General features: G+C 35.7%; 1 protein-coding gene across 5 annotated transcripts in view; it reads right to left on the reverse strand.

Moving 5' to 3' along the window:
* Window positions 1-11,962, reverse strand: part of DMXL2 (Dmx like 2) — a 160,246-nt gene that overhangs the window by 26,641 nt on the left and 121,643 nt on the right. For all 5 annotated transcript variants that reach the window (XM_047737487.1, XM_047737485.1, XM_047737486.1 and 2 more), the window contains 5 exons: window positions 11,770-11,939; window positions 8,247-8,344; window positions 7,654-7,819; window positions 5,319-5,583; window positions 242-1,320 (listed from right to left, as the gene is read on the reverse strand). In XM_047737487.1, the coding sequence (XP_047593443.1) occupies window positions 242-1,320; window positions 5,319-5,583; window positions 7,654-7,819; window positions 8,247-8,344; window positions 11,770-11,939 (1,778 nt within the window). The remainder of the gene's footprint in view (window positions 1-241; window positions 1,321-5,318; window positions 5,584-7,653; window positions 7,820-8,246; window positions 8,345-11,769; window positions 11,940-11,962) is intronic.

An 11,962-nucleotide genomic window follows, 5' to 3' on the forward strand; every position in this document is an offset into this window, starting at 1 on the left:
CCCAACCTGTACCAGTTGCTCTGCGAGATGCAGAAAATAGAAAGATGAGTAGGACACAGCTGTGCTCTCAGCTGTTACACCTACTCATAATCACTAAAGCTCTGATCTCCACAGACCCATGCAGAGCAGAAACATCCTCCTCCTACGAACCAAGGGGCTAGACATATTTAGGCTAATTGGTATAAAGAGCCATTAAAATCATTAAAATAACCAAGATTGAAAACAAGCGTGAAGTTCATACCTGCTGTGATTCTTGTAGCAAAAATTTGAGTTCCATCCTTACCGAGGCCAGACCACCACCCTGGGCCCCGTGAAGGCTACAGTAACTAAGAAACACTCTCAGGAGATCTTGGTTTTTCTGTAACCACATCTTTCGTCTTTCTGCATGTTCCCGTTTTGCCTGCAATCTCCGTCTTTCTATTTGGTGGCGCTCATAGGAACCTATATCTGGTTTGTTCATCATCTCTTCCTGGTCCAGAAGATCACTCTCTACCTTGGGATGTGTTTTCCTGGCATATTCTTTAATAACTGATTCATGGTTACATATCTCATGCAAGGCAGCGATTTCCTTTTCAAGCCAGTTATAGAGCTGAAATCTGAGTTTTCCACCATCTACTTCATAACCTGTAGCCAGTGTTCTTAGTTCAGTCATAAGGATCTTTAAACAAGCTCTGAATTTTAATTGCTCAGCAATTACGTCAACTTCAGTATCAGCTTCCAGACAGTCCTCTTCCTGAGGAGTCAGTAATACATTAGGGTCTGAGGCTTTCTGATCTTGTCTGTCTGTCTCCCTGGCATCTGCACTTTTCATTATTAAACCAGCAGCATCTTCTTCCTCTTCTTCTAAGGCACTGTCATGCTCTTCACCCCAATCAAGATTAAGAGGCTCCTCATCCACTTTTACTATTGGCTGGCTCCAGTCAAACTGTGATGAAGTTACACCAGACCAGTCAATGCCAGAACGTCCACTGTCATCGCTCATAGTCTTTGATTCTGAAGGTTCACCATCTGTCTTTTTAGGAATCAAGTCAGGTTGACCTTTTTTCAAAGGTAAGGCAGATATTTTGGTAACTTTTGGAATTTTGGAAAGTACCTCCAAGGCTAGAACAGGGCATCCAACTTTAAAATGAGCATTGGCGGTGGTAAAGAATAATTTCCTTTCTATAAGGTTAATTTTATCAACGAAGTTTTTTTCAGTTTTGAGACCTAAGGTTGCCAAAGTTCCTTCAGGGGAGGCAAGGTTTCTTCGAATAAGCAAAGGATGCGTTCGAAGGTAGTTGTAGAAACTAAACACCACTGGGTTACAAGATTTGATGATAACTACAGGAGTAAAACATACAATCACAAGGTATTATGTTAATTTGTACTTAAATTATAAAAGAATAACTATGTCAGCATTTCCTCAAAGTAAAGGATACTTAAATATTATTTACGTTTTTTTAATATTGCTTCTATTTTTTAAATGGAAAGAAAACACCCCCCAAAAGTATGTTTAGTTCGTTCCCTAAAAAGGGAAGGAAGAATAGGAATGGAGAGATCAGATTGAATAGGAATGGAAAGAAGCTAGATCCCTCTGAAAATACCGTGGTTTTATATATTTTATTTCAAAGCCATGTCAATATTTTATATAATTTTCTTTTTAAAGATTTTATTTATTTATTTGACAGACAGAGATCACAAGTAGAGAGGCAGGCAGAGAGAGAGAGGAGGAAGCAGGCTCCCTGCTGGGCAGAGAGACTGATGCAGGGCTCGATCCCAGGACCCTGGGATCATGACCTGAGCCAAAGCAGAGGCTTTGACCCACTGAGCCACCCAGGTGCCCCAATATTTTATATAATTTTAACAGAAAAATTAAATTTGGAAAAATCACAAAAAAGTATCAGCAAAATTAAATAAGTGATTCGGTATGTCAAGCTTGTTGCATAACGACACAAAGAGGTACTACAAAGTGACTTTAGAATAAGTAGTCTGGCTGCACATCCTTACTGGGATATACCATAAAAACAAAAATCACAGCTTAACCTGTCCTCAGTAATCATGTTGCTATGAAAAATTTTTGCATCATTATTCTGAACCTATCATATACATATAAAATAACAAATATGTTAAGGCTATGAGAATTCAAGCTTTTCATTTTAAGACACAAATATGAAATTCAAAAAGAAGTCTATAATCTATACTGAAATAAAAATTTCAATGTGAACTCACAAATTCTCAGGTTAAAAAAAAAATCCTGGCTCCATTCATGAAAACAGCCTAGACACAATGACCAAACCGACAGCAAATGAGGATCCGTATGCCCAGGATGTAGTCTCTATTATTCCCCATTCAAAGGAACAAGGATTCTTAGAGAGAATGGCCATTTCCAGGCCTGGGGCATGAGATGTACAAGAGGAGCCTAAAACAGCATGCCCTAACAGAAAGCAAAGAAACTATCAAAGAATAACATCAAAAGGATTCAAGAACTTGAAGAGGTTCCCACTGGTTAAAAGTGAGGTAATCTGAGCATCCACAATAATAAACCACAATGGAGTCAAACACAAATCTATCTAAATCTGTGAGTTCAAATAACTCAAATAAATATAAAAGCTAATTAGTTGCCTTTGTAGTATATTAGTGAACCAAATTATTATTTTGAAAACTGATAAAGTGAAAGAATCAAACACTGATGTTTCCTTCACTACGTACACTACTGGATTTTAGAGTAATCAAAGAGCTAAGGGAGACTGTACTTCTAGAGAAGTATTCCAACTCATAAAGGAAGAGTATCATCATTTTATAAACATTAATGAAATAAAGGATCTATGCAGTGGTAAGTGATGGCTGTAATGCAACAAAAAGCAAAACAAGCAAACAATATGTGTTCCCTGACAGAAGTACTCCACACCACCATAAAATATTTCTGCCAAAAATCTAATAAAAGCATCTAGAATCTTAATTACCAATTTATAAGACATATAGAGAACATGGGGGGAACACATGAAGTGACACAAAAGGGACAAAACCAACAAATTCTAAAAAGTGAGAAACCGTGAAGTGAACATTCTTTAACAAAAGTATTACAAGGAACAAGAAAAAGGAAGAAGGAAAAACTGTAGATTAAAGTAGACAAAAGAGGGCACCTGGGTGGCTCTATCGGTTAAGCGTCTACTTTCAGCTCAGGTCATGATCCTGGGATTGAGTCCCGTGCAGGGCTCCCTGTTCAGCAGGGAGTCTATTTCTCCCTCTACCACACCCCCTCCCGCTTGTGCTCTCACTCAAATAATAATCAATACAATTTTAAAAGAAAATAAAACAAAATAGATCAAAGAGGCACCTCAACCCATTGTAACATATATGCCTCATCTGAATCTTTTTTTTTTTAAGATTATTTATTTATCTATTTATTTGACAGACAGAGATCACAAGTAGGCAGAGAGGCAGGCAGAGAGAGAGAGAGGAGGAAGCAGGCTCCCTGCTAAGCAGAGAGCCCGATGTGGGGCTCGATCCCAGGACCCTGGGATCATGACCTGAGCCGAAGGCAGAGGCTTTAACCCACTGAGCCACCCAGGTGCCCCTCATCTGAATCTTGATTCAAACAAATTAATTGTATAAGATTTTATGAGACAACCAGGAAAATCTGAACACTGCCCATTTCATGATTACTAATCAAATTTTGTTACAGTGACGTGTGTTGTTTTAAGAGTCCTTACTTTTTAGAGATTCATTTTGAAATATTTATAAAAGAAATGATATGCTGAAATTTGCTTCAAAATAAATCTATGTTGAGAATGGGAGGAGGTAAAAAGGATGGTGTATATGACGCAAAGTCGGTCTAAGTTGATAGCTACTGAAGTTGGGTGATGGATTCACAGACTTTCAGTATCTATTATTCACTCTTTTACATATATTTGCAGTTTCCACAATAACAAGTTTTTAAAAATTAACCTAGAAAGCAGAAATAAAAAGAACCTTCCTTCTATAAAAATGTGCACATTTTATTAAAATTACCTGGGAAACTCAGATACTTATTTTTCTTCTAAAGGTTTAATATCCTTTCCTCTAAAATTTTTAATACTATATATTAAAATATTTCTTCTTTATAAAGAAGAAGTAAAAATGGGTCCCTAATCTCTTTATCCATGTAGGGTTTTTTATAACAAAAAATTTTTTTTCAAGTTTTTATTTAAATTCTAGTTAACATATAGGGTAATACTGGTTTCAGGAGTAGAATTCAGTGATTCATCACTTATATGTAACACCCAGTGCTTATCACAAGTGCCCTCCAAGTACTAATACTCATCATTCAGTTATAACTCAGCAAGGAAAATGCTTGTATGCATTTTGCTTGTATGCAAGGAAAACGCAAAGTAAAAGCTTGAATCTCCCCACACTATTCTCCAAAGGTAACCAGTAACCAGTATTCAGTTTCTTTTTTACTTTTTTATTTTTTTTTTTTAAGAGGGAGCAAGAATGAGCATGAGTCAGGAGGGGACGGGAGAGACACAGAGAATCTTAAGCAGGTTCTTAAGCAGCACTGAGCCCAGCACGGGCTTGGATCCCACAACCCCGAGGTCATGATCTGAGCACTTAACTGACTGAGCAACCCAGGTACCCCTGTATTCAGTTTCTTTTGATTTATTCCAGAAAACAACAAAGGGAGAGGAAGAAGGAGACTAGACCCAGTAGGTAAACACACACAGGATTGCGACATGCATATGTAAATAAAATGCAAAAAGAATTACGCCACTCTGCATCTCATTTGTTTCACTAACTGCTACAGCACATGTTAACACATCAATCGGCCTCATTTCTAATGGCACGTCATTTCTGTAGTATGGATATACTATGATTCATTTAACTATCCTATTGACAAATACTTAGAATGTTCCATTTTTTAAAAATTATTGCAAGGAGTGCTAATAAATGCCTTCCAGATGCTTCAAAAAAATCCAAATTATTTGGGAAAACTAGAAGTAAAGAAAGCTTATCACACAAGAATAAAGGTCCATGCACTAAACCAGTGAGTGCAACAGCCAAAATTTCTACTTAAGAAACAAACCACCACCAGCTAGATGATTATATGGAAAGAGCGATACAATATGTAAACATCATGTATGCTTCAGTTCAATATAATTGGTTTTTGTTTTGTATTTTTTTCCTAAATAAACATTAAAGTTCAGAAACAGCCTTCTTTTAAAAAAGAAAAAGAGGGGCACTTGGCTGGCTCAGCTGGTAGCATATGACTCTTTTCGTATGTGTGAACCCCACCCTGGGTGTAGAAATTACTTAAAAATAATATCCTAAAAAAAAAAGAGAGAAACCCAGAAATGTCCTACCTTGATGTTCATCATCCTCCTTTGGGGTCTGCTCCAATAATGTGTCCAAAGCTCGGGTATAATCTTTCATTACCCAATAGGCAAGACTACGCAGGAAAGGATCAGGATGTAATCTTTTGCAATCGAATCCTGAGCCATCCTTTTGGCAACCCAGAATCTTCTGATTTAGGATGGATATATAAGTGGATGACGTCTCAAATTCGGATTCATACAAACGGGCAATAACCATGGCTAGCTGAATATCTTCCATCTTTTCAAGACATACCTGTAAATTCAAATATTAAGAAATACTTATTTAATGACAATTACTTAGCGATATGGAATATTCCACTGATATCCTGAAATCTACCATTTATATTCTTATAGTGGTGGGAGGGGTACAGAGGTTGAGACAGTAATTCAAGCAAATGACTACCTGATAGGAGATTAAAGAATAGCTATAAAAAAGAATAAGAAGCTAGAACTTAGCAGTTTCTGGCCTAGAAAGATCATTTATAAAATAAACATAAGACAAATATCAAGATCACCTCAGACTTAGGTCAATTTAAATTAATAATACTAATTTAAAATTAAATATACTTATGACATTTGAATTTACATATATCAGTTCCTCTTAATTCCCAAATACATGTCCGCATAAACATAACTATTACTATTTTTAAAAAACCTTCTAATTAAGTAACAAATAACATATGAAATAAAGCCATAATTCTATTTTTACTCTAATTTATATTCTAATGTAATTACTCATATAGAAAATTTGAGGTCATTCAGGCAATAAAAGCATCTCTCAATCAACATTTCTCTTCTTCTCCTGATTACCTGAAACTTCCTATTTCAAAATCATATTCATTATTTTAAAAAATCATACACCAGAGATAATTTTTGAAAATGTGACTAATTCTAAATGTAAAGAATTTCTTTTTGTTGGGTATTTCCTTTTTCTTCTATTATGTATTACTTCCAATTATTTCTATTTTTCCCTCACTGGTATGGATTGTTCATAATGACAGTAAGTATCTTAGCGGGAAGATCTCATAAATAAACAGTAACATTCATAATTTCTCTCTCTTTTTTAAAGATTTATTTATTTATGAGCGAGAATAAGCGAGCGGGGAAAGGGGGAGGAGGGTCAGAGGGAGGACAATCTCAAGCTGACTGTCCACTGATCATGGAGCCTGATGTGGGGCTCGATCTCAGGACCCTGAGATCATGACTGGAACCTAAATCAAGAGCCAGATGCTCAACCAGCTGGGCCACCCAGGTGCCCCTATAACAACTTCTCTCATAATCAACTGCCAGGTATATGTATCAAAAAATACAGTTTTACCTCTTCATTCATTTTTCTATACCTAAGACAACTATATTACAAAACAATACGAATAGCAATTTCAGTTCCTTATCTATGAATTTCATTTAGAAAAAAAAGAACTTAAAGTAGCTGCCTATCTACCCCATAGAAGGAGGTTGTGACCTACACATACTCAAATAGTTCACAATCGTAAGAGGGCTAGGAAGAAAATATTCATTAGTCATTTTTATATATATATACTTGAAATGCAATATTCTCTATATAAAAATTTCTGGTTTATGTTTCACACCTGAATTGATTTATAATTCCGTTTATCACTACACCACTATTTCAGTTCTCTGTATTCTCTGTCTTTACAAACATAAGACAGAAAATTACAATCCAACTGAACATAATTTTTTTTTTTTAAAAGGCAATTCAGGGCGCCTGGGTGGCTCAGTTGGGTAAGTGACTGCCTTTGACTCACGTCATGATCCTGGAGTCCCGGAATGGAGTCCCACATCAGGCTCCCAGCTCCACAGGGAGTCTGCTTCTTCCTCTGACCTTCTACCCTTTCATGTTCTCTCTTACTCGCTCTCTCTCTCAAAATAAATAAATAAAATCTTTTAAAAACAAAAAGGCAATTCAGTATGTAGAATTACATTATAATGAGCTTTACAAATCTGTAACCTAATTTATTACACACAAGTTTTCGGATTTAAAAAAATTTAATTTAGGGGTGCTTGGGTGGCTCAGTGTGTTAAGCCTCTGCCTTTGGCTCAGGTCATGATCCCAGGGTCCTCTGCTCAGTGGGGAGCCTGCTTCTTCCTCTTTCTCTGCCTGCCTGTCTACTTGTGATCTGTCAAGTAAACAAATAAAATCTTTAAAAAAAATTTAATTTATAATCCAAGTAGTGAAATAAATTTCAGTATTACAAACAAAAAAAAAAAAAAAGAAGGAAAGAAAGAAAATCAGTCTACTCTATAACGTCTTCAGATTTTCAATCTCCTACAAGTATCTCACAGCATGTTTTCTTATTTGTACCTCTATGGCATCTTTCAATGAACCAGCTAACAAGAAAAAAGCAGCAGATTGTTCAAAGCGTTGTTTTCCAAGTAAAGAGAAAGCATTTTTCAAAGCAGCTTTACGCCACCTATCTTCATTAAAGTTGTGGCTAAAAAATGTTGTCATCTTTTCATCATGCTGTGATCTGGAAAGAAGAACACAAGTATCAGTGGCTAAGGGAAATCTAAAATATTTCGAATACTTTGCAGAACATATGAAAATAACCTCAAACACCCATCTAAAATAATTTCAGTAATAGGTATCTCTTATCAAGCTTCTCTTCACTTGTGGTAAGGAAAGCTCAAACTCCTTGCATATACATAAACAGGACACACTGTTTACTTTTCAAAGTGCTTCTATCAACTTTTTTTTTTTTTAACAACATCCCACCCTTTAGGTTACGCTGAACCAATATTATACCCATTTTTTGCAGATAAAGGAACCAGGATACAGAAAAGTAAGCTGATCTGATCACACTCACGTATCTAAGTACTTTCAAAAGCACTGGCATCAGAATATTTGCAGCACAATCTTCATCCCAGTCAATCATGTTCATTGTTGAAGGAACTTACCTAAACAGACCCCACACTACTGCTTTCTTCTTCATGGAAAGGTAGAACAGCGCAGCGTCCAAGGCATCATTGTTCCTCTGGAAAGAAGCTTTGGCAACCTAAATGGTAAATAAAACAATCTATGAAATTAACTATTTGATAAAAGAATTACAACCAATTAACCAACAATTAATGCTTCCCTGCTCTTACATCACTGATAGTAACCATGGAGATGAGAAAAGTTGGCTCTATTCCACAATCTCCAGTAGCTCTGAGAGACAACTATTTGTATGCCAGTAATTATAATAAAAATAATAATAGCAACTAGCAATTTACTAATTACTTCCATGTACCAGGCACCAGTCTAAGTGCCGTTTATTTATCTTATTAAATTACCACAATCCATGAGGATTATCCCCATTTTACAAAGGCAGCAACAGAGACACAGAGAGGTTAAGTGAACTGCCTAAGGTCACACATTAAGGGGTGGAAAAGGTATTAGAACCCAGGTAGTAATAAAACTGTCTACCACATGAAACAAAAAAGAATCAACAGATGTGATCTTTTTCTTGAAAATTAAATGTTACATTTCTTAATGTTTTGTAAAAGCTAAATTGCTAACTTCCATAGTCAATGTGATTTCACAATTTAAAGCTCTCTCAACTCATACTGATACAGACATCTGTGAATAAATATTATATACATACACATAAACAACTATAGACAAAAATAAGTGAGTGTTCCAGTGTTTTTTGTAAACATACTTTTTAAAGAAACATTCTTTTCTGATATTTTTCCAATCAAATTTTGACTATTCTAAAGACTGACACCTTCTTTCTGGCACGTAATTAACACAGAAGGTTGAAGCTCCGTTATTTTCAAGAGCTTACAAATTTCAATTCTTAGAAATTCCATGACAAAGAGTCTTAATGAACACATGATTCATTAATCTCCTCAGAGCTTATAGCCAATGTTGCTGAATTCATACAGAACCAATCAACTCAGTGTTAAGTTTAAAAATTAAGCCAATAACATTATTATACATAATTATACTGTTTTGAACACAATTATCATACAGACAGTATCTTAATTTTTCAAGGACACTTAGATAACTTCTGCAAATCACTATGCTGAGAGATATAAGAATAAAAAACAACACTTGTTTTATTAGTTCACAGTGACTAATGGTGAAGCAGAAAACTACCAAGGAATGGGAGACGGGGAAACTGCATCATGAAAATGCTGTATTCTCTATACCTGTTTATTTCTCTTCTTTTTTAATATTTTCTCTGTCTTCAATTATTTAACTTAGTATTTTGATGTTTAATAATTTTTAGAGAAATTTTTATTCATGTTTCACTAAGGATTTATAATATATATCTCAAGGCAAAAAATTCATGTATCCCTTTGATGCAATTTCAAGAGATACTTTTCTTGTGGAATTAAATCAGAAATAATTATATAACACAGAAATAATTATATAACATATCAGAAATATCAGAAATAATTGTATAACACAACTGATTGCTGACAAGAAATTAAGGAGATCTTTGTAGCCAAAATCTGAAACATTTCAGAGAAAATATGTCCTCTTTTTTCCATTGATTCAGAATATAAAAAATTTAATGTAGATACTGTGTCATTTACATGCTGTAACAATTAACTTTCCCTATACACCAGAAGTTGGTATGAGAATAAATTCCTTCTTACATTTGTGCCTATTTTGAGGAGAGAAACACTGATTATCTTATTGGCAACTTTGCATGTAACAGGAAAATGACACTTCTGTGCTCACATTTCAAACTGATCCGAGGGCCACAATGAACACCAGAATCTCAGGATGCTGAGATGAAGACCGCACATCCCTAGCTACGCTCAACCTACCAAACTAAAATTGGCCTGGAGGATATGCATTTTAAGTGAGTTTGCCAGCTGATTCTTCTGACAATAAAATCTGATGACTACTACTGTAGAGGAATGAATTTCTCTTGGGAGAAATAAATCTGTACTTCACAAATATAGTATCATTAATTGTACTTCTGGGAATTTTGATGAGCTCCTACAAGTAAATAATGAGAATTCCACCTTTCTAACCCCAGTAGAGTAGAACAGGCACAGACTCAGTCTAACACTTACAAATGCCAGGAGCTTGGGTGGGTTACCTCACCTCTCTAGCCCTAGTCCATCAGGTGGAAATGGAGATGGCCACGCATGGCCAGTAAGATGATTATATGAAATAAGTTGTGAAGAGCAACTCGCACCAACCTGGCATACAGTAGGTGCTCAATAACGGTTTGATTCTGCAACACTGAAGGAATTTTCAGCCTCCACTAACAAATTATTGAACAAATTTTTTCTAAAGGGAATCTATCAGAAAACAGATTCCAAACGCCTGTCATAAAAAATTTTACAGCATGTTTAATTTGCTGCCATAGATATATTCTTCAAGTGCACACAAATCAAAACCTTTTATTGAATGGTATTTTAAGTATACAGAGGAAGTTTGCTATTTATTAACCTAGCCATACAGAGAATCCTTTATATAAAAAATAATTTTTGTATCTATAATGTACCTATCTGATAAGAACTGAAGTTTGTTTACTAAATTTAGATTTTTTTATTTTCTTTTGTAAATATTGTTATTGAAATACAATCAACATACAGTGTTAAAGCAGTTTCAGGTGTATAACAGTGATTTGACAATACTATACATTATACAATGCTCACCACAGTAAATGCAGTCACCATCTGTCACAATACAATGCTATTATAATCTTACTGACTATATTCCCTGGGCTGTACTTTTCACATCCACTGCAAACTTCAAGTTATTTAAAAAAAAAAAAGATTTTTGAATTTTCTCCAACTAGTTGACACACTTCAACTGATAGCAAAAAATAAGCAACTCCACAAATATAAACTCAGTATATATGGCAAAAGGCAATTGATATACTACACAGGCATTTTATAAAGGTCAAGTTTTGGGAATCTCCAAATATTATTATTTAAGAAATTCTCAAGATCTCAAAATGTGCAAACTAATTCCCCACTACATATTTTCTTTTTTTTTTTTTTAAAGATTTTATTTATTTATTTGACAGAGAGATCACAAGTAGATGGAGAGGCAGAGAGAGAGAGAGGGAAGCAGGCTCCCTGCTGAGCAGAGAGCCTGATGAGGGACTCGATCCCAGGACCCTGAGATCATGACCTGAGCCGAAGGCAGCGGCTTAACCCACTGAGCCACGTAGGCGCCCCCCCACTACATATTTTCTGGAAGATAATATCTTTTGTCCTTTAAAGATTTTTTTTTTTTTAAGATTTTTTATTTATTTATTTGACAGAGAGAGATCACAAGCAGGCAGAGAGGCAGGCAGAGAGAGAGGAAGAAGCAGGTTCTCCGCTGAGCAGAGAGCCCGATGCGGGGCTCGATCCCAGGACCCTGAGATCATGACCTGAGCCGAAGGCAGCGGCTTAACCCGCTGAGCCACCCAGGCGCCCCTAAAGATTTTTTTTTTAACTTGAGCTTCCAATGAAGTAAAGTTACCTTTTCAATGCATCTTCGAAGAGTGTTAATATTCCTGACCCACCAGCCTATTCCCATAGCTCTTAACTCAGACCACTGAGGGTCCCCTCTCTGAATTGCCGGAATCATATTTATCAGTTCTTCTTCAGCCTCAGAATGAAAAGCCCAGGCAAAATGGCAGGTAGACACACCTAAATTAGAAATACAAAATAAT

This window comes from Lutra lutra, chromosome 7 (assembly GCF_902655055.1).
Source record: "Lutra lutra chromosome 7, mLutLut1.2, whole genome shotgun sequence".
Lineage (NCBI taxonomy): Eukaryota > Metazoa > Chordata > Mammalia > Carnivora > Mustelidae > Lutra > Lutra lutra.